General features: G+C 40.0%; 1 protein-coding gene across 7 annotated transcripts in view; it reads right to left on the bottom strand.

Annotated features, from left to right (window-relative positions):
- Positions 1 to 271: 271 nt before the first annotated feature.
- The window catches only part of LOC117234692 (Down syndrome cell adhesion molecule-like protein Dscam2), a 163,631-nt gene continuing 139,942 nt past the window's right edge, over positions 272 to 23,960 (bottom strand). For 2 of the 7 annotated variants that reach the window (XM_033496165.1, XM_033496162.1), the window contains 13 exons: positions 22,272 to 22,420; positions 21,896 to 22,050; positions 20,778 to 20,959; positions 16,851 to 17,156; positions 13,830 to 14,126; positions 11,655 to 11,790; positions 11,056 to 11,183; positions 8,286 to 8,714; positions 7,216 to 7,500; positions 3,313 to 3,599; positions 2,049 to 2,301; positions 1,844 to 1,934; positions 639 to 1,056 (listed from right to left, as the gene is read on the bottom strand). In XM_033496165.1, the coding sequence (XP_033352056.1) occupies positions 639 to 1,056; positions 1,844 to 1,934; positions 2,049 to 2,301; positions 3,313 to 3,599; positions 7,216 to 7,500; positions 8,286 to 8,714; positions 11,056 to 11,183; positions 11,655 to 11,790; positions 13,830 to 14,126; positions 16,851 to 17,156; positions 20,778 to 20,959; positions 21,896 to 22,050; positions 22,272 to 22,420 (3,116 nt within the window). Of the gene's footprint in view, positions 1,057 to 1,843; positions 1,935 to 2,044; positions 2,302 to 3,312; positions 3,600 to 7,215; positions 7,501 to 8,285; positions 8,715 to 11,055; positions 11,184 to 11,654; positions 11,791 to 13,829; positions 14,127 to 16,850; positions 17,157 to 20,777; positions 20,960 to 21,895; positions 22,051 to 22,271; positions 22,421 to 23,960 lie in introns of all 7 variants that reach the window. The other 5 variants (XM_033496164.1, XM_033496163.1, XM_033496161.1 and 2 more) reach the window with 5 other exon arrangements.

Below are 23,960 nucleotides of genomic sequence, written 5' to 3'. Positions count from 1 at the left end.
CGCGTCTATAGCCACAAATTGTCATTTTAACGAATCACTGTTCTCGCCTGAAAGGCAACCGATCGGTGGGAATTTCGAATTCGCTTCGAAGCTATCTATCTCTTCGATCGGCACTTAACGAAGTGTCACATCAATCGTCGATGAATTTAAATCCGAAATCAATAAATTCCTTCGAAATCTATAGAAAACAAAATAGAATACTCTTATTTACATTCTTTGGTATTTTCGGTGCTGCATAGGTAAAGGTTCACGAAAGAAATTACACTGGTGGTTAGCTTTTTTCCGGTTTTTCTTACAAAAATACCTCTTTATTGTAAATGGATCGTCGACGGTAGTTACACGGAAAGACAGTCATCCATCCACAGAGAAGCGTTGGGGAATCCCGACAATCTCAACGGCGAGGAAATTTTCTTTTTTGCGTTTCGTATTTTTTTTACATTTTTGCTTTTTTGAATTAACACTCATCATGCTTTGGCATCTTTATTATTTTTACGTGTCTGTGTCTGTATGCGTGTACGTGTGACTGTGTCTCTTATGCGATATATCGTTTTTTTTTTTTTTTACTCGTTTCATTAACTTTTGCGGTTTCATTTTAGTTTTACTTCATTTTTTTTTCTTCGAATATTTGATTAACACACTTAGACAGTGATAGTGAAGTCTTTAGGTGATTTCGAGAGCGAGTTAGAAGGAAAACCCGTCCTCTTCCTGTGGAGCTTCAGTTTCATGTCGATATCGCACTCCGCTTCGCTGGTCTCGTGCGCGTCCGTGAAACCTGTCGGCGGCTTCAGTTCCAACGTAGACAACTCGCTGCCCCAGTCCTCTTCCTTCCTTGCCATTCTGGACGATCCGGGTTCTTCCAGCAGGCACAACGACTCTACGGACTTCCTCGGGCTCGGATCTTTCCCCAGCCGATCGCAAGATCCAGGCCTCGACGGTTGACTCGGTGATGCTCCCCTCGAATACGAATGCATCCCGGATTCCGAGAGCTTCATCACAGGGCGTAGTATTCCCGGTACACGACCGTCCATCCCCATATCGGGCGTTGCTCCTTGATTCCTGTAAATTTAACAATTCCATATGATACGACATTGAACGTGTTATAACAGTAGGCATTTTTGATAACAAATTTCCAGAATGAGATTAGAGTGGATTAAGCATCGATCATGATGTTACGTTAAAAGAGATCGAAGTTATATCGGTAGCGATTAGACTTATTTTTTACTCTTTCCTTTTATGCTTTTTTTTCATAGCCAGTATATTAAAAAGGGAAAAGTACTTTTGGGAAAGCTGAATAATAATGAATAAAGATGCTTATACATTTTTAGGAAACATAGAAAAAACATGCAAATATATGTAAAATATTCAGAGTAAAATATTCGTTATAATATTTAAAGGGTGAAATAAGTTCTCTATAGCAACTTCATCTCTCTGGCTGTGTTCAAAAAGATATAAATTTGTATAAACATTCACAGTATAATGATAAATACACGCTAGAACTCTATTTATCTGAATTCAACGATAGTGAAAGAACTCATATAGTAGGAGTTCCTTGATTCTGTCCATTACTTATAATTTTCCATTCGTCTGTATAATACGAGTTCACGTTTCTACAAGTAGATTCGTTCAATAGAAGTTCACTTAACGAGGCGCTAAGATATCGTATCCATGAATAAAGTTCTACCGTACATAGTATACAGACTCAAAGGAAATGGATGAACCAGAGAAAGATTATATCGCTGATAATAGAATTCATAAAAAAGATTCGTTTAGAAAGTTTGACAGATAATCGAACGAAAATGACTCGTAGTACAATCCATAGGAATATTTCTCCGGGTTATCGTACCTTTGCTTCTCGAGCCTCGGGAAGGTCTTCCTCTCAGAAATTGGTGACGGCTCGGTTGATGTACTTGATTCGTGCGTGTGGTACAGCACATCTGGAAGGTGCACGCGAGACACGTTGATGCGAGAAACGTGAGACGTTAGTGGCGACCTGGATGCTGTTTAAGGCTGTTGCCGGCGTCGACACAGAAAATCGAATACTAACTTACTATGATGAACCGGCCTCGGGACCAGGGCTAGTCGCTGCTCCCTCTGCCCGATCGAATTCGGCCCCGGAGATCGCGTCATTATCGACGCCGGCCCGGAGTCGTCCAGGTGATTCGACGACTCGGTGCGACTGCTGGTACCGACCTCCGTGTCGCTGTCCGAGCCTAGTGTATCGTACTCCTCCGATTCTGACTTGAACGATTTCGACTTCCGCCGCGCCCTTCCTCGTACCTTTGTATACTGCTCCATGTCGCACTGCAACGTGTAAAAGTTACCTACGTTCTTTGGTATAAGCCTCAACATTAGAAGCTACATACAAACATCTCAATGACGTTCAATGCCATTAAACGAAATGGCTGCATAAGCATAAGATATGGGGGTTGTTCTTCGATGAAAGCAACTGCATGGATTTGGCTTCGTGATATTCAACAGTAATAAATTAGCTGCTCTATACACGAACGTCTGCGTATCGAATAGTAATTTGAACAGTCAAGAACTATTTACTATCTATGATATAGCGTAGTAGTTAGAACAGAGAAATTTGCGCACGTAGTTCTAATTCCGTGGCTAGGTATATTAAATAATCTTTTTTTTTTTTGTATCTCATTCGCCCTTAATATTTTTTAAACTGCCACGTAAAGCTTGTTTAGAGACGAGCGAAGAGCAGAAGGAAAAATTTTCGATTACCTTACCCTGGCTGGCTAGCTGCAGGGAAAATGTAAATCGAAGCAACCGCAGCTAAGCGGACACTGTTGTGTACGTATACGATTATTTCACCAGTTTGCAGAACCAGATTCTCTATTGATGTTCGAGGTAAGTAACAAGTTTTCCGACCACACAGAGGCAAGCACATTTACTTGAAAGGAAAGTCTCGCCAGATCTAACGTAAGCTCGGGCACGATACATAAATGGAAGTCGTCTTACATTTATACGCGAGATCGAGTGCAGGCTACTTTGATCTCTCGGGATATCCGCCTACGTGTATACAAGCAATATATCATCGACCTGATCTCTCACGCTCGTACACGAGGATATATCGTTCCACCCTCCCCGATGAAGAGACATTTCTTTCCCGTAACGCGCCAGGTATGCACGAATGTGAGACACGCGCACAGAAGAGAAGGATACAGCCTTTTCGATCGATTAAATTACTCCGTGTGTAGGAGCCACGGAAAGTACATCCGTTTGAAAAGGTCTCTTCTCGCCATCTTCGAAACGTTTCTTTATCGAATTTCGTCGACAGTTATTTATGATCGGTACTCGTACCTGATTGCCTTGCAGCATCGTTTCGCTACGTTCGTAGTAGAACGCCTGTCGCATCGGGTTCGCCGACAGGTTTTCCTGCTCGGGCAGATTGAAGGTGGCGTACGGATAAATGTCTTCGGAATATTCGGGTATTCTTTCCAGCGCGCTCACCTCGCGACAGGGTGACTGCTGGCCCGGTTTCCTCACGGTCGCGTAGTATTGTTCCCTCTGCTCCATGTTATGCTTGTTCTCCAGCGCAGCCTGCGTTTGCGAATTCGGATCGTTCGCTCGACCAGATCTTTCCGCTTCTGCAATCATCGCGATTAATTAACACGTTTCTTCGTGATTATCAGTTTACGCCATGCGACGTGACCGATCGAAACATTAGACAGATATTCGCAGGTATACCGGTTACGAAAGATTTTTTATAAACTTGAAGCGAACAGACCAATTATTGGAGTGCTAGTTCGATAAATTAGTTTTATTTATTTATGAGAAAAGTGTCTATGCCAGGTAGGTGTAGAAGTAATTTATCGAGTGAAATATTTTGTCGATTTGGGGAAAAAAGCAGTCAAGTTTCAGAGTTTTCGTCATTAATGAACGGGAAGGATAGATGAAATGAATGACAGTTCGGTTGATGATTAATGGATGATGGCTTAATTGATAAGCAGTGGGTAATAGTTCAGTTGACGATTAATAGATGATGATTTAGCTGATAATAAATGTATAATAATTCAATTGACGATCAGTGGATGATAGTTTGATCGATTATCATTAAATCGTGCTAAGAAATGTGTACTAAGCCATAATAAAAAAATACTAAAAATGATTATGATGCCAAAACCAATAATATTAGGAGAGTACGATTTGATCCAAAAGGTAGACATTCAAAAATTACACCTTTCACAAGCCAGTTTGGTTGCAGAATTGAGAATGTAAGATTGCAATTATATAAAAACTTTGATATTTTTTTGATAGATAGGTTGTCCGAAGAAGTAACTCAACAAGTGAATTAAGACATATATTGAGTAAATGCTATTGATAAAAGATTTCAAGTGTTAATACATACATGCGAATGTTAGAATAAATCTATACGAAGTACGTCGAACACGTTGTTTTTTGTAATTAACGAGCTAACAAAAATAGAAGACAAATTGTCAATAGTGTTTACCTGTTATAGGTGATATGACATGTCCAAAGCACAGCGTCTTAGGATACTTCGACAAACCTTTCAAACCGCCCACGTATCAAAGACTTGACGTGGCTCTACCACGCTATCGGAGAGAATTTCAACGCAACGGGGACGGCTTTGACGGCTTTGAAAATCTACTACCAAAATTTCATCGAATAAAGGACTTCGTCGATTAAGCTTGTAATTATATTTGTCTCAAAAGTGCAGTAAAGTCGTACGTTACTCGGAAAGAAATCCCAGATATCGATAAGATGCTTACAACAAATAGATTTTTCACTTTATATTCCAAAAGCAATATGTCACGGAATTTTAATTAATATTATACCACTGTATAACATGTTTATTCGTTTTCTTTCACTCGCCCTAGCCTCGTATCCAATATTAGAAATTTTGTACATATCGTCCTTGGAATATAAAGCGACAAATCTATCTGGCTAGGGACTTTTATTCCAACATCTCGAAGAAGGTGAGAAAACGAGGCTGTAATACAGTTCTAATACCAAGAAAGAAGACTGTAATTAGACATAAGTCGCTCGGATGTAAGTCAAACTGATCAGTAGATTCGAAAAAAGAAGATCCAACGGTCTAGAATAGAATCTTGCGCCACTTTCGAATCATTGTAAACGCATAGATAATTTTTGCTCATTCCACGCGCGCCAACGAAACGATCGCTTTAGCACCACAACGGCAGATATACTTGCATGATCCGCGCACGGCTGCCTCGTTCGTCAGGCATTTAATTAATCAAATCGTTCCAGACGAACGTATCAATCCCGGTGATGTTGACACTGCAGTGGTAAGTGGTTGGCCGAATAAAAATGCACGGCACCCGATTGGATCCATTAAGAGGAACGTTGAGACGCGAAAAGAGGGTGGAAACGAAAATCAGGAATCAATTTTCGCCCGTTAACTGGCGATATCTCGTGGCTCGCCATCCCTCAAAGGTGCCCCCACGGTATAGTAATTGGAGCACAATCCTGCGACGTTTAGCTACTCAATAACGACGAGTGGTACGAGTGCGGCGCCAGCACGCCCTTCTGGCTTAATGCAAATTGCCGCCGCTGAAATCCTACCCGCGTGCTTCGAGTACCGAGCTATCGATCCCTGCCCTCCGATCGAGTCGTCCTATCCTTCCTTTCGAATTTCCTTTGTGATCGATCTGTATATATATCGAACTATATATATTAGTAAATATAAATTGGGTCGTTGAAAATGATCGTGGCAAAATTTAAGAAGAATTCGAAGTTAACGTATTTTTATAGAATCAGAATTTTTTAATTTATAATTTAATTTGGCTCAACCAGTGACATTTAAACAGCGATATGTTTATATAGTATATATAGTAAATATATATATATTATCGATATATAGTAAATAATAAAATATATTATCGTTATTCTTTTTAATGGGTAATTTAATTTTATAGCCTGAAAATTCTATATTAAAGTAATTAGCGTCGTTTCCAGTTACCAATTCATCATTGATTTGGAAACTTTGATAAAAATTCACTTACTGCTACTATAAATCGAACAGTGTCCGGATACTTATGACTAATGTGGTAATTATCTGTAGTACACGAGGTAGCGTAACTATCGAACTTTCTATGTAAGATTTTATCGTCGAATTTGAGGAAATCGGAACTCATCAATGGATCAGGTGGATGATTATAATACACTGGAAGGATATGTACTCTAACAAGTTATGACAAAGATAATACACATAATGAAAACGATTACGATATCGTAAAAACTGATGTAGTAAAGAATGATTTGAATCATTCAGAAGGAACAGATCGGAAAGTTCTCTAAGGACATAATATCGTACAATCGAGAAGGATTTGATACATTTACAAAGACTTTATGCCGGATAAATTATTTGAAGGAATAGTCGAACGATTAAATATATGCACTGTACAAATGTTATTCCAATCACGGTCATCAGTGATCCACGTTGAACTGAACGTGTTACTACGATCGATTCCGACTTTATACGTTTCACAATTTACAATCTAGAATTCGGCTCGATTCTTTGTTAATATCGAAGTAATAATCTTACTTTGATCGACGTAAGACTTCGTTGTCGAATCGGAGAAAGTTAAAGCTTACCGATGGATCAGTTGGCGGATAATTGCTATAGCACGATTAAGTTTGAATCGGTGATGGTTCGTGATTGAATGTACAAGGTATAGGATATGTATACCGGGCCGAATTTCGGCCGTGTTATAGACACGAATTCCGTTGTTACTCTGAAATCATGATTTTCGTTTCACGCGTACGCGCATGTTATACGTTGAAGTATACACACGTGCACGTAACTAGGGTCGTTAATTGAACATCGATTCAATGCTTCTTTGTTTGATAACGCTTGTTTCAATACAACGAAATATACATCTCCCTCCGGTGATTTTAATTATATGTACGGTTATTTGAGCACACGCGATAACGGTAACGCAGAAATGAATTTGAATTTTCAAGCCAAATGGGAATTTCCCGATCGCTGTCCATAAACGTGTCGCAAAAACGTTCGTCGAACTCTCATGGACACTGCTTCTTGCCGCCGGTTGTATATTTTACGCCTAATTACACGCAGACATCGACCAAATTGTTACGATTCATCGTTTAAAGTAAATGTCGACGAACGAATTTTTACTTTAAACAAAAAATACAATTTCGTAGCGAATAACTGTGGATGACAAACGTTAGCGAAAGGTCTATCCGCGAAAAGAGACTTACGTGTTTTCAAGCAAAAGCAAATGCCAGCCACTGCTAGGAATATGGCGAGAAACGAGATCACGGTAGGCGCCAGCACGTGGGCGTCAAAAAACAGCGAGGTCTCTTCGGTTTCCGGCGGATGCTCGTCATGCATTCGATTACTGCCGGTCGGCGATAGCGTGTTGAACAGGTATTCGGCCTGCGTCGAGCCTGCGTTGTTGTACGCGGTGACACGGAGTTCGTATTTGGTACCACTTTGCAGACCCACTATAGGGAATCTCGATTGCGGCGGCACGCTATTCGACACTGCAACAGAATTAGGGTCGTTGTGTGAAACAGACCATAACATACTGCGGGCTACAAAAAGTTTCCGGAACTGTTTCGGATACCAAAACTTTTAAAAAGACTTTTGTTTTTAATAACCGTACTTTTCTTTTATATTAATGGAGAAATTATCATTACCGATCGGTATTAAATAAATAATCAAGAAAGTAAGGTCAGGAAAAAATGAATAGTCCGCGAGCAAAAACCATGAACACCTTTTTCCACGATAATTTACCAATTAATTGTATCAGCTTTTGTAGCTACTGTATAGGTCATTCCATAAGTTCGTGCCGACTTTTGTGTATACATTTCATGTGTCGATTTATAAACATACGGCGATAAGGGACCGATGCACTTGAGCTTAGCTGATCGAGAACAGGCTAGAGCAGATTTTCGTGGATATAAGGTGGTAATATAGCGAACACAGTGATTTCTAACAGTAAAAAATCATGAGTGAAATGCGTATCCATTTTCGACATCTCGTGTTATATGAATTTCGGAAAGGAAGTTCTGTAACAATTGCCACGAAAAACATATGTGCTGTTTACGGAGAAAATGCGCTTTCATCTCGCACCTGTAGGAAGTGGTTCCAACGTTTTAGAGCTGCGAATTTCTGTTTAGAAGACGAGGAACCTAACCCCAACCTAGGGGTGATCTATGTATACTATATTAGTCCATGTAATTTGTAACTTATAAAATTTCGCTAATAACAATAATTCAAACTAAATCAGTATCTCCATATAATCTTCTACTTCTGTAACGCTTACCGAGCAACCAATCACCAGGAAGTCTCCTATATTCTGCCACGAAATACAACAAAGGACATCCTCCATCTTGCCAGGAGGTCAACTCCAACGTAATGAACGTCTGGTTGGACTTGATCAGCTGATGTTTCGTAGGAGGAATAGGCTTCGTCCCATTTGTCTTCGCTGTCTCGATCTTACTGGCGCTTCCGCTACCAATCCTGTTGAAGGCTGCTAACGTGAACTGGTACTTGGTCCCACATTCTAAACCTTCGAGAAGATGCGTGTTTGCTTTCCTATCCAACATCACTTCCTCCCACTCGGAGTACTCTCGACGATAAGCCAACAAGAATCCTTTGATAGGGGCGCCCCCATTGTCGCCTTGCTTCCACTGCAGTTGAACCGCATCGGTTGTGGTACCGGTGGCGATCAAAGTCGGTGGAGTTGGCGGCACTGTGCAAAGTTGTTCGATTAAGGCCAGTGGTTTGATCGCTCAAGAACGACTGCTCGATTGATTAATCACGTTAAACTATAAATTGGACAGCCGTAAATAGAGAACGGGAGGGAAGTTGTTTCCCTCGATCTGTTAAATCTCTCAACTAGTAGCGTTCATTGAGTCATTCTTGACCTGAATGTCTTCCACTGTCGTTAACAAATTTCTGAAGTTTGAAGGAAAAATGAGATAATCGTTATCGATAATCGCCAATAATACGATATTGATGATCGTACTTGATAGTGATTTTTCACTTCATTCTTTCGCTACAGGTTTTTTGTGAAATATCAAGAATCACTTGGTTTGTTCAAACTTGAGCGAGATACTCTACCGCAACAGAGTTAGCCAGAGAAGACGAGATAACTCCAAACTCTTGGGCTATGTTTTAATGCGGCATTTCATTTCTATTGGAAATAATTTATTTCAATTCCATTTATTCGAATGAAATTTTAGTTAATGCTCGATTGACTGGATTCCTGCCGATCGAATCTCTTTCACTTATTTGAACACGGACTTTTATTATGTGGGAATAAAAATAATGACATTGATAAACTGCTATCGTATGAATTTTAATTACATTATTTGTCAAATTATATGATGTCAAATTATATTATTTGTCATTATATGACAAATTCAGATAAACGAAATCATACTGTTATTCACATTTAGAAAAATTAGAATTTAAAATTGATTTATTATGACCAATTTTTCATTTCATCGTTATCGAAATTTCTAGGCAAACAACGACCCACTTTACAAGTAACGAGTCTTCAAAGAAACTTGAAAAGAATTTGTAATTCATAAGAACCAACTGTTCAACAAATTCCAAAGCAAAGTCTCTAGGTGCGATCTATTCTTGCTGAGCTTGAGATACAGCCACCATAGTCTCCGACAGGAAACGAAATCAGAAAACTCAGTGCACGTCGCGTGTAACATATTTGCCTAGTTTTTCCCCAAATCCGTTCTCACGTACGACCGCGAGAATTCGAACGACGTGGAGATTGTATCGTCGTCGTCGCGTTCCACGCTCGTCCCGCGTAACTAAGTGTCTTTGGTAAACGTATTCGTCGTACACTACTTACCATAACTATCAGGTCACTTTGTTTAGTATTTTGTAACATAAGGTACATACAGGGTGGTTGGTAACTGGTGGTACAAGCGGAAAGGGGGTGATTCTACGCGAAGAAAGAAGTCGAAAATATAGAATAAAATTTTTTTTTCTCATTTTTTTTTTTTAATTTTTCCATCGAGACAACGATCTACAATGATGTCCGTTATAACCGCACCGCACGCGTACCGAGCGAAAATTCAAAGTCGATTTTCTCGAAAACAAAGCCTCGAACGAAAAATTTTTATTCTATATTTTTGACTTCTTTTTACGCGTAGAATCACCCCCTTTCCGCTTGTACCACCAGTTACCAACCACCCTGTATATAATATAAGTAACAAAACGAACTATCTTTCCTTATTATTCATTGGGAGAAAGTAAACAATTTTACTTTATTTAGTATATTATATCGTAAGGTATATATGACGCGAGTGAAAAAATAAATTTGTAATAAAACAGCAATGAGAGAGAGAGAAAGATATGCAATTTATATGAAATTTTAATAGGTGTTTTAATACTTATAGTTGTTGGTGTATCTTCTCGAGCGTGTTCGAAATACGTATTTTATTCGACGCAAAATAATTGCATAGCCATCGAAACGTAAAACAGTTCGATGTAACTTTTAACGAACTCTCCTCTTCCCATTAACGGCGAGCTTTTCCAGGATAACTGCGACCAATTCCCGTTCATTGCCATGATAATACGCGCGACGCAAGCGAGACAAACGAAGGTTACCCAGGACGCGACGTCGATTTGCGTTTTCGACGCGACGTCGATTCGCGTTTCCAATGCGACCCGTTGACCCGATTCGTTTCGCCATAGCGGTTATCTGCCTGGTATTATCCCCTTCTCGCCGAAACAATGTTACAAACAACACGCGGTAAACCCTTTACTTTAGTTGTAAATCGCCGATGGAAGAATCCTAAACCAAGCGAAAGGGATACCACGAAGGAGGAATTTTTACGTTGTGGTTTAAAAAGATAAGTTTTCGTATAATAAGGGTTGGAAGGATTATCTTAAATACAATAGAATCTCAGTTTCGAATGAGCGGGAATAAAAGGATTGCCTCACGTTTCTCATCGTAGATACAATAACAACGTCGCGATAAAGCGATTACTGCAAAATGACATTAAAGGACGAAGAATCTGGATCACCGGGATAATTTTTTCTCCCAGGTGACTCGTCCCACATACCTTGCACTTGCAACGTGTACACGATTTCGTCGGAGCCAAGAGGATTCTTCACGTGGCAGGAATAGTTTCCCTCGTGCGTCCTCTGCACGTTCTTCAGTGTTAATGTGTTGTCCGAACCGATGTCTGATCTGTCGTGGAAACACCATCATCTTATATACTTACATACACTGTAGCACTGCCTCAAGTGTCGTAATTCGCGGGCAAATTTCCTGAGATGAATTTATAATCACGAATTTATTATTATTTACTATTACGCACGACCGTGACGATAATGTGGAACGCGTTGATTTAATCTTTGTGACAGTAATCACTAGACAATGTATTTGTGTAGCTTTTCTCTGACATTTGTTATTTAAATCATTCGCACCGTCGAGGATTTTTTGTTCATGAAATTTACCTTTTTTCCATCGTTTTAAAAATACTTAATAACATAGGTGACATCGATGATCACCGTGACAGTCAACGTGTTAAGTAGTCGTAAACTATTCCAACCGCTCGAAAAACTCGCAGGAATTTATTATTATGTATTGCGTTCAATCTACGAGACTGAACACAATCTATGATACATCTACACGATCTTGCGCACGTTTCACACTTACTTCTGCTGCAACTTGATGTCGCCGCGACGCCATTCCACCGTCGGCCGTGGATTACCGACGGCGAGACAGGCCATATTGACGTCCACCCTCCACGGCACCACCAGCGGTACTCCGAACGATATTATAGCTGCTGGAACTAATTAAAAGTCCCGGTTATCCTTGCTCTTCGTTAAACTTCCTCCAGCTATGATCCGTGTTTGAGTTCACTTTCGAAACTTGCCTCGTCTATTCTCCTCTCTCATCGTTTCTCCTTCTCCTTATATTCCTCGAGAGCAAAGAATTTTTAACGGGACATTTGAGAAACGAAACTCGAGCACCGATTTCGGGGAAGATGCTTTCAATTATTCGAACGAATCGAGCCGGGTTACTTTGATTAAAATACATGATTCCCGGAAGTCCTATATTAGCACAGCCACTTCGATCAACTTCGACCCCACCCAAACTTTGAACCAGTCAAAGTCAAAGTAAAGAATCGTGGGAGTAACATCGATTATACATCCCATGCATATGAAACGAGGCAATGAACAAGTAGTAGAGAAATCCATCGAATGTCTTGTTCCAGAAACGAACTTGGTCTATGAAAATTATTATTGGTATGCTATCGTTTCATTCATTTTCATTACTAAATTACGGTTAAATTGAATTGTAATGATTTTATTTCTGGAAATCATCGTGGCTATCGCATTATTAGAATATTTAAGATATTTAAAATATTTTGATGCGATTAAATTAATTTTCGAAGACAAATATACGCAATAAGGAGACTAAAAACGAGTTTATAGTCGTCAAATCCTGCGGAATTACTTTGCTATTGGAAAAATTCTTTACCTTTGTGTTCTTTAGCTTCATAGTATTGTAATTTTAAAATTATTATCGGAATTCGTTAATTATAATGGTTTCGCTTTTCCAATAAGAGAACGTTGAGCCTCGTGTGTCGATGAAAAGTGGGCAAAAAGTAATGAATTTTAACAGGAATTACATTTATCGAAGGCACGTGATTATTCATTCTGTGTTTTATACAACTCTCTTTATTACGAGAAATTTAGTGCTTTAAGAACTTGAGGGAACTTAAAATCTACTTGAAGGAATTTATTGTTGGAAAGAATGGAAAAATTGCGGAGAGAATGATGTTTGGGAGGAAGTTATCGAAAGAAACAGTAAAGACGTTACTTGATAAAGCGCTAAATTTTTACCTAAATTTCGTTACGAACTTCTCGAACAACTTCATATTACAATCTGATTAAATTGACTTTTGCAAGCCAATATGCAATAATAAAATTGGCCTTTGTAATTGTCAATCCTGTTAGAAGTACTTTATTATTTGACTAGTTTTTTATCTCCAGACATTTTAATTTCTGAAGTATAAGTTAGATTAGAAAAGTTCTTTTAAGCCGATGGAAAGACTTCCGATGTTAATGATATTTCAATAGTAAATGTGTGTAGCAACTAGCAAGACATATTGTCGCTATATCTTCTAATAGATAATTTAAGTTCACTGTTGATCTCACAAAGAGATATATATTTTTTACAGTAAGTACTTCTAATTACTACTAAGTACAGTACTAATTACAGTACTACTTCTAATTATTACAGTAACCGGATATTTACAACAGCCATGAAAGATATTGGTACATGTCCTTATTTTCTAATGAAGAATTTCGTTATCAAATATTTCATCCCATTTTCATTATAGAAAAGTATATAACTATATTAAAGTACCACGAAAAATGACAGGCAATTTAATATACTTGGACCTAATTAATTAGTATCTAAATGTTCTAATAAATACAGTAAGAACGGTACAGCACTTCTGAATCTTAAAAAAGTAGAAGGAGAAGCTCAATGTGAATGAAAAAAAGAGAAAGTGACGATGGTGAGAGTAGAATATAGAAATACAAAGCCAGCATCGTGTGGTTTGTTTCTCGGGGGATTATGGTTCACGAATTTTTCATATAACTTCCACGTTCATTGGCCCCATTTTCCACGTGTTCGCCACGATCGTTCGCGAATCGAGCTGTTCAATTCAATTCCTGCAGGGAATGAAAGAAAGAAGAAGAAGAAGAGAGAGAGGGGGGCGGGGGAGAAAGAGAAATAGCCGAGGGTATGGTTGAAACGAAGAAACGTTTCTTGCGGCAGGAAGAGGGAAAGTTTCGCGTTCGTCGTACGATGGCTTACCAGTATTGCTCAACTGAAGTTTGATGACCGGAGTGCTAGGTCCTTGCCCCATTTTGGTCGAGGCCGTAACCCAGGCCTCGTAGGATTCGCGCAGCTTCAACCCAGTCGCCTCGTAGTGCAGGTTCTGCTCAGACAACGAATTTTTAGTGATCTTCACCTCTTGGCCCTGGTCCAACACCCGAACATAGACGGTGTATTTGGTAAGGATTCCGTTGGGTCGCCGTGGAGGCAGCCAAGATATTACCACTGCGTCTTCGTTACTGATCACAGCTTTCACGCGCTCCGGCGCGTCCGGAACTGAAACAGGAGAACTAGGTGTGACAGCTGTCCCGGATGTGCAGCGGAAGGGATGGACAAGAGAACAGAAAACGTTGCTTACGTCGATGGTCAATCGTGATACGTTTTGAATTCGGGATTGGTAGAGTAAAAAGAATATGTTGGAGGAGAGTTGTCAATCTTTTTTAGATTGCTGTTGAATCGTTGAAATATTGTTGGTAGAGATAAAAGGTCAGTTTTATCGTATATATTCGTTGTATATTGTATCGTATTTATGTACAAAGCTTTCAGTGTAACTTAAAGTTTGTTTAAAAAACATTTTTTTAATTATTTATATTAAACCATCTATCAGGTAAGTGACGAGTTTCACTACGACAAAATGTTGTCTTGAGACAAGATTCAATCGTCAAGTCATGTTTGCATTTCATTCGCTAATTGGAAGTATATGATAAGACGTGTTGCATCGGAACAGGTGGTAATTTGGAGGAATAATGTCTAGAGAACATGCTGGCTGCTGCAAGACGTTCCAAACAAGATTCATTACGATGTCTTTTGTCGCAGGAGCAGTGTGTGGCCCAGCGTTGTCACTCAGCAATTTCGTAGAACATTCTCCTTTGTCAGCACTTAATCATTGGATCTTGCCTAGAGACGCAATATCTTTCCGTGGTAGAATTCATTATTTGCCTAATAGATGGTTTACAGTTGTAGGATGCGACGACAAATACTTTGATCCGACAACTTGCAGTATTTTCTTTTTAAATAAACTTTGATTCTCACTGAAAAATTTGGATTATTCATTTGTACGTCTAATATTTTAATAATGCATCTATATATAACATTCTGTAATAATATATTTATTTGTTAACACACGAAGCAATAATAAAATATATCTCGAATCTCTCGTCATAAGATGACGAACAATTTTAGAATAAAATTTTGTAGCAATTTATTCCCCTAAAAATGATCCTTCTGTAGAATGTACCTATACAGATTTTTGTGACAATGACTATATACGTCTGTCGATAAACTTTGTCGAAAAAGTATCACACAATCCTTTTTAATTATATTCATTAAAGCTCTGCTTTTCTGAAATTCTCTTTATTTATCGGCTCATTGACACGTGATTGTATATCGCCAGCTGTCCGTTGCACGGCTCAAAACGAATCGGTGTTCGGCAACTAACAACGTTTATAAAGGGCCGACGAGTAAATCCATGGGACCGGGAGGCGGGATTCACTCGCGCCGAGTTTCTGTCATTGACAAACTCTCCCCGGGACTCGGGCGTTTTCTTTGTGATACACGAAATTTCGATTACGTCCCGCGCCTGTGCTTCGTTTGGCGAGGCAGTGCGACGCGACGCGCGTTTATTACGAGTTTCGCGATAACGCGATACAATTATTCGCGACCCATTTCGCGGAATTTCGACGGGCCGGCGCGTACAGTGGCCCGTGTGCAGCTGCGTTTAATGGAAAACCAGCTGCTGTTGAGTTTCCACGTTGTACGAGAACGAGAACAAACTCGGTATAACGTTAACTTCAAAGGCGCGACTAAAGTTTCTGTCATTGACTCTTTTCGTCCACGTTTCTCCATTCTCGTTAAACAGCCACGCCGATTCTCCGGAATTCATGGTTGCAAGTGGCCTCCTTTGTTTCCGGTATAAAGCGAACCGTGCAGCCATCTCACGCGAACGCCGTTTGGCAAGAAATTTTCGAGCTTATGTTACTCGAGTTTAAACTTATTTTGGGTTAAACGGTAGTGAAATAGCGCACATGAGCTGGGAAGAAATAAGTCGTCTTACGGAAATATCGGAGAAATTGGAATCTCCAAAGTCTAGCTGCGATTCTATTGTTATTAATATTTTATAAACATAATTTGCGAAATGGAACCGAGAATAAGAATTTGTTTTATGTAACAATGTTATGCTATATACTGTACTTTGCGTATTTTATGTATTCTTGAACATTACGTGCATTCTAAATATTTACTTCTACGTTATTTTAATAAATACGAGGATTCAGATGCTAAACGTATATGCTGTTCATATAGATTTTCCGACTTTTACATCTATCTCACACAGTATTTTCTCAAAATTTAGCCGAGGAAATTATACGATTTTTCCATCCAACACGTATGATTCTTCATACATTATGTTTCTCTCGTAACTTACAGAAATAGCGCTTGCATATTCTTACATCGTTATCTTGTATAAGTGCAAATCTACGATTAATTAATCGCTTCATTGGTAATTTGAACATAAACCAGGTATCTTAATATCCATGAATAGCAATGTATACATTTGATTCACCGAAAATCGAAATCCAGATAATCGTATCTGGGATAATCAGCTAATTCAAGAAGCTCAATAATTTTAGTACCTCGACCAATACCGGTACTAGTGTCTGACAGCTCATTAACGTTTCAATAATCCTAACATCCCGGTTCTAGCCGACTTACATCCACGATCCACCCACTAACCCACCCTCCTAATCTTCCAATCTCAATCCCAAAACGACAAACTGGCCGACAATCTCGTTGATCTATATAGTGATCTATTGAAACGTCAATAGAACGACTCTACTGTAAAGCATCGAGATGAAACCCGCAAGCTATACCGTCGTCGATTCTTCCAATCCTGTCGGAACGTCGCTTCGAAGATTTCCTTCTATTCGTCGATAGTTGACGTTCGGTTGTTTACCACAGGACGAAAGCAAGAAATACGACAGATATTAGTAGCAAATGGATTACCAGTTTCTTCGGTGGTACAGGAAACCGGACTGCTGGTAACACCTTCGCCAGCCCTGGTGTACGCCAGCACCTGTACGGTGTAATTGGTGTAGGGGCTGAGACCATGCAGCACCGTGCTCAGTGCATGGCTGATCTTCGTCTCCCTGCCTGCCTGCTGCTCCAAAACCGCGCTGGCCGCCTCGTACAGCAACTTATAACCCTGCACGACCCCGTGAACTTTGTCGGAAGGCGGTGGTTTCCAGGTCACCTGGATGTTCTGGCCGGTTAGAGCGGCGCACGCCACCGTCTGCGGCGGGGCGCTTGGAACTGCGTCAAATTGTAACCATGAATTCGTTGCAAACCTTCGTATACCATTGTATTACTAGACATGCTCGTTCTATAAATACGCTACACGCGGCGGTTTCTCGTGACCGGTGAAAATTAACCTTCACGCTTGGAAATGTGGATGCGGCGGAGGGAAAACACGAGGGTGGTCGTCGATCGCATCCTCGTTGTCTGTGGAAATTCGAGCAAAGAGGCAGGATGACGGAGTCGCGGGTCTGGTTACTGCCGCGGCAAATGGCGTGACTAGAAGTTTTCAGTTTCGAGAGGAAATTCGAGGACAAAGAGAAGAGGTAAACTGGGTGTCGAGTGGATTGTTTTTGCGCTCCTGATTGCTAGGGTAGAATTCTTCGAGTGCTAACTTCTTGAGGAGAAAGCGAGCAGGAGAAACCGATCGATTTCTTCGAGACAGGGCTCGTTATTCGAATGTCGTTGTGTGTATACGATGTGACCGACTGCAGAGGGATTCCTCTGTCTCGTTAAAAGGGTGGTCCACAAGCCGCGATCTTTCTCCACTGGGTCAAATGTCAAAAGCGGAAAAACGACGTGGCATGCGCGTGTACACGACACAAAGCGATATCCACTCTATCCGTGGTTTTCACGGAACGCAAAAGAGTGTTTCTTTTCCGAGGTAGCTCGTTCGATGGCTAGCTGCATCACGGGTTCTATGCAACCGAGAAAAACGAATGGGAATATGGAACGCGACCGCTCCACGTTTCCGGTTGCTCTCGAGGGAACTTACGACGGAGAGAAATTTGTCCTTCGAAATCCAACTGTCAAAACGCTGTTGTTCATCTTTTTTCGCGGAGATATGTAGTTTCAGGCGGCTGAATTTCGAGTTATTTCCGACTATCGTTGGATGACGGGTTTGTTGGAAAATGTGGTACGACCGTTTCCTCGAGTGTTGGCAAAGGAAACCGCGCAATTAAGCGCAGCCATTGTTTCGAGCGGAACGAACCACGGAAGTCGCACGAGTGATGGACAGATTTCATGCATCGTTGCAGCTAGTCGTTGAACTTTAACTCGCGATAAAGGTCGGTTAAACGTTTGGTCGAATGTTTCAAAAATTGAAATGGGAACTCCACGGGGTGTCGATATTTCTATATTAGATGCTGTTCACAGTATTATTTAAACTAAGTTATTTCGAAAATATTTTGGAAGTAGATGTGGTCACTGGTTACATAAGGATTACACAGAGTGTCAAATATCAAATTAACAGGATTCTACTGGAAAAAATTTCTTAAATATTTAAATAATTAGTGAATCTATAAATTACAAGTTATAGGATAACGGATGATTTGTAATTTATTTTGAAAATGAGTTGTTTAGGTGTTATATGGATCAGATCCTCACAAATTAAATAGAAGGATGAGAATTACAGACATTATTCCTAAAAATTATCATTAAAATTTACGGTTATTTATGCAGTCTCCCTCTGACAAACAAAGTTTCTTTTTTGAGATGTCGAATATTAATTATGTACTTGGATAATATGAAATTTACAACTTTGCAAAGTACAGTGGATTTTATTAAGAAATATATGATTTATCTGTAATATAATTTATATAAAATTAAGCATTGATCGATGCTTTTTTGTTTTGCCCATGTCTCGTTTAAGATAGTGTTGCAAGAATTTCAGCATTCTCTTGGCAATAGCACAATAAATATACAGGAAACTCGCGTTATCTTTCGTTACGAATTTAAACTACCAATGAACGTATCATTCATCATTGTCTTCTAGAAGCTTTGAAAACGAAAAACGATGCAGGCAAAAATCTTATAAATTTCAAAAGGATGATATTTTTCAAAAATAACATTAGGGACATGCTATCTCGATTCCAAGAGTGTATCGATTGCAACAATACAGTACTACGATTAGCAAACTTATTCTAATAGGAAGTAAACGCCAAAGTTTTCCTCTTACTACCAAACTTATTCTCATTACCTCAGGGAATTTATTAAACGTAGTAACGTATACCTTACAACTCGTGACTACTAAAATTTCACTAATAATATTAGTTCAATTATACGAGAAATAACGTAGTATCGTAGCAGGAACCCGAGGAAAATAAAAAGGGGAGAAAGCTAACAGGATAACAAAGATAAAGGATTCTGTGGATGCTAATACAATGTGGAGCGACAAGTTCGCTGAAAATATTTCCGTGGCATCGCGAAACATCAGCAAATGGTCCCGCGGAAGTTTCTTAGCGCCAGGGGAGGTATCGCGCGACGAGGGTAGCTTCCGCGACTGTCGTGAACTTAATCGTTTTAAACGACAACGGCTTCCGTTTTTACTTTGCACACGGTATACGATACTTAGAGGGTTGAAACTCAACAAGTTAGAACAACAGGTCAGTGGGGTAAAAAATAAGGGCGTACGTTAATGAGTACTGGCTTGATAGATGTATCGTATATGTAAACTTTTTACATCCAATCCATCCGTTATTGCGGCTTTACGGGTGTAAACTGCTGCCGCGAAAATTAATTTCATCGTTTCGCGGCAAAGCACGAGTCTTTGGCCTCATCAGCGCTGGAGAACGCGCTGTATTCTGTTGTATACTTATCCGGAAATTGCTGAAGTCCCCGATTATCCTTTATCACGATTCGTTGAGGCAAGGGAAATGCGTCCGTTCTAACTTGGAAATACCGTAAGTTATTTCTTATTCGGAGGAGGACGTTTGAGGATCCGTTTAGTTTGCAGGCAACAAAGCTATTTCTCCACTTTGCGTATTTTGTTATACGAAAACCATAGGGAGCAAGCATGCTAAGTTATATCTTTCCTTCTTCACAGAACAGCACATTTTCAATTTATAAATTTCATAACATGTCGAGCAAGTCTGTATTAGTAAAACTGCTTCCCTATTTTGTTGTGGGATTAAATAAACAGGTACTATATTTTTCATTTTTTTAAATCTATCTGAGAGATATTAATAGCGATATTGTCGGTTTAGCACAAGTACGATGAAACTAAGGAAAGTATATTTTTCTAGAAATTAGTTTAAATAGAAAGTAATTTATCACTCAAGTATTAATGAAAAATACCTGTTCCTTTACGAATTAGTTAATAATCTTTAGATTTTGAAGGTCTGTAAGAAAATATTATTTATATATGTATTGCTAACTACTAAAAAAAGGATTGAAACTCCATTTTGAATTGTGATATTGTTTCTAAGGAATAATATAGTGTTATTAAATATAACAGTCTAAGAATTGTAATTTGTTGATCATGTTGACCGTTGTCGACCATGAAAATTCCTATCCCAGTAAATATCTCACTTTTACAGTTCAATTTCACAAACATCTCAAGATTAACAACCTTTTTCTCACAAACTAACGACATTTAAATATTATACATTTATATTATAAGACAATAAAACGATAGACAATGAAACAGTGGTGGTTAATAAAACAGACGATATAAAACATATGATAATCCAAGCTTATTAAATAAAACTATAACATCAAAATTCCTGAGAAGGGAAATATTCTCAAAACTGAAACGATAGCGTTACGAAAAGGGGAAGAATAAATAGTAAATAACACAGAAATAGCAGGGGGAAATGAACAGAAAACAAAAGTGAAATAACCTTGATATCGTTTGCTCACCGTCTTCGAGGGTCTGCACCGACACCGGGTCAGATCCTGGACCGTCGCCTTTATTATTGAACGCCTTCACCACCACGCTGTACTGTGTGTACTTTCGAAGGCCGGTTAGCCTATAATCGTAGGTGCCATCCCCGTTTCCCGTGATTCCTACTCTGGTGATGTTCACCAATTGATCATTCCCTCTGAAATAATGCCACGGTTGGTGTTCCTCGAGGCAGAAAGATAAAGCGCGAGGAGGAACGCTCGGAACTCTACGATACTTAAAGCCATTTCGTGGAAACTAGAGCGAGAAATAGTCTCCTGATTTTTCCAACTTCCTCTATCCCCCTCTTCTTGATGTCCGTATATATCTTCCTAGTCAATATGAAATATCTCATAGTCGAAAGAACGGAGCACGCGTTTCCGCCATCGTTTAACGAACCGACGCGATTCTTCGCGAATTACAATCGAGAGTCCATGGAATCCCGACAACGAAGAAATTCCATCGTTTAGTAATGGTTAACGATGAACTTCGTTCAAATCCATTCTGCTGTCGTGTTCCAGCGACGTTATTACATTTTCTCGAGAATTCTGGAGAAGTCTGGAGTCTGGAAAGTCCGGAGAAAGTATCCCAGTTCAGGATGTCAATTTTTAAGTCTCCTTGGGATTCTCTTATAAAGAAGCCACAGGAATTTTGTTGATATATATTCGATCTTTCTTACGTAGATTTACGTGTGTTTGAAAAATATTCACCACTATCTTTAGGCGAAAATAATCAAGATCATAATATCGAGTTAGGCAATTGAATTTGCTTTATTTTTAATTGGTGCCCGCGGTTCGTAACCCGGTTTAATAATCGCCAGTACGAACATCGTAATGAACATCGCAATAAATTGGACGTTTCATAAAAGCGAAAAAGCAACGAACGTCCGCGAAACATCTGTTACGAGAACAAAGCACGGCGATTATCCGCGGCGGCGGAAACGCGAACCGATCGTTCGTCCATTGTCGATGGAATCGCCGTGATAATCGACGAAGATTCGAGCCCCTCATCGGGACCATGTCTCTTCCCTTCTAAATTCTACGATCCCGAAGTGTGCTAGAAACTATTCTAAATAGCCGTAAGCGGATAACGATACCCGAGATTGGTGCAGCTGATGGTGTATCCGAGAAGTTCACCATTCCAGAGGGATCGATCCGGTGGTTGCCAGGTGACCTTCACTTGCTGCGGTCCTAAAGGCTCAGCGATAACGTGTCTAGGTGGTCCGCCAGGAATTTCCCCGTCTGTTTGGGCCTGTTGTGTCGTTGGTTTCCGTTGTCGTGGTCGTTTTTTATTCGATCGAACGGAGACGCGTGGACCGAGTGAAAAGGGAAACGATGATAAAGTTAAACGAAATGGCGGTCGTTTTCGAACTGAACGAATAGATGGACATAATATGATACAATGATAAAATTTGCTTTCTTTTTTTTTTTTTTTTTTTTTTTTTGAGACATGAAGAAATGTTTGATACTGACATGAAGGATGTCGCTTGGCGCTGATGTTCCAAGGTGATTTTCCGCAAGCACCCGAAAGTGGTAGGAGGTCGCCGGTTTTAGAGGCGACACCAGCGCGACCGTGTTGTCCCCTGCCACCATCTTCTGCGTGTTGTGCTCATGCCACACGTCTTTCCAGCAAAAGGCAACGACAACGCTTAGAGGGCTTGTGCATCGTTGATCGCTAGGATAGTCGACGGATTTACGACGCACAGCTTTCACGCGCCGCACGAAACATATGTACGCGAACTTTCGTCCCGCCCCGAGGCGCGCTACCATAGTCACGCTTTTTTTATTCTACCAGTTCACGGTGAAACTACGCGTCGTTTTCAGTTTCGTCCTTTTTCATCGAGTTAAAGGAAAAAGAAACATAATCGACGTCAGTTGAAGGCTTCTTCGTTGCTCTCAATGGCGCAAAGGAAACAAATTTGCGAAGAAAAAGCAACGATCGCGTTTCCTCGTTGCAAAGTTCGCTGACTTATCGAAACTTCGAAGATGGAAGTATATCGAATTCAATTTAAACTCGATGTGTCTATGTTGAACGTCTGTTGTGACGTATATCCTAATAATATCGATAAACTTCCTTTCGACAGTCTCCATGTTTTTTCAGTCCAGGGAAACTTCTGTTAAAAATAGTAACTTTATATGGAACACCAAGAACGTAACTGTTGCGTTTTCTTTTCGCAGATCTTATTAACTAACTTCGTTTTTAGTTTTATCATCGTTGGCACAGAAACTTCGAAAATTGAAAGATTCGTCAAGCGGCCATGTTAGACGTCATCGAAAACGAAGTTATCTCAACCAGAAAAAGAGACTTAACTGGCTGATATCGCGGACGGGCAGAATAGCGGTAATCCGCCTCGAAGCAGTCGAAAAATCGAACGTGCGAACGAACAGGCGATCCATGGTCGACGAAAAAATTGAAGAAAAAGGAGGACCAATCGAAGGGAGAGTAAAGTTCAATAAAGTAATATCACATGGTACGTATTTCCGAAATTTTGAAGCACGTTAATCAAACGCGTTCCACTGTGATTGAACAAAAATGCAATATTTTCGGCTCTATGAACTTCTTTTATCGCGTGTCCTCGATACCCGTTTATATGAATAAAAATTCCATTACTATCACGCTTTGCTCTGACAATGAAAACGAACGAAAAAAAAAAGAAGAAAAGGAAAACCAAAATTAAAATCGTGTATATTTAATTTCAATTCCGATGTTCGGATAAAGAAACGAGTGAAATATTCGTCGTCGACTATGAATAGTAGAATGATCGAGTTCGCACGATCGATATAGTCAGGGGTGGCAGCAAGAAGAAATCCCGGGGGCGGCAGTGATAGCGAATACCCGACTCGGTGCTTGCCCTGAAAACGTGTTTCACGCGCGTTCACACCACGACAGGCCTCTGTCCTTCCATGTGTTAAGTTCGATAATTTAGCAGCGGCCAGGCGATTCGAGTCGATTAGGCGTAAATGAGGACATCCGAAGTTAACGAGGGACTGGATCCTGAGGGCGGGTAGGCGAGGCCTGAACAGAGAAGGAGAGCGAGTGAGAGGAAAAGGAGAAAGAGATAGATAGAGTTTGTGTGCGGGGTGTTCGACGCTTTGAAAGAGAACTTTCCACCGGCGGAGAAAATAAAGGCAGAAGACAGAGAGAAGAAGCACAGCGTCAAC

The sequence above is a fragment of the Bombus vosnesenskii genome, unplaced genomic scaffold, assembly GCF_011952255.1.
Source record: "Bombus vosnesenskii isolate JDL3184/JDL3185 unplaced genomic scaffold, Bvos_JDL3184-5_v1.1 scf7180000013308, whole genome shotgun sequence".
NCBI lineage: Eukaryota > Metazoa > Arthropoda > Insecta > Hymenoptera > Apidae > Bombus > Bombus vosnesenskii.
Note: the sequence above shows the minus strand (reverse complement) of the source record. Positions and strands in the feature narration are given on the sequence as shown.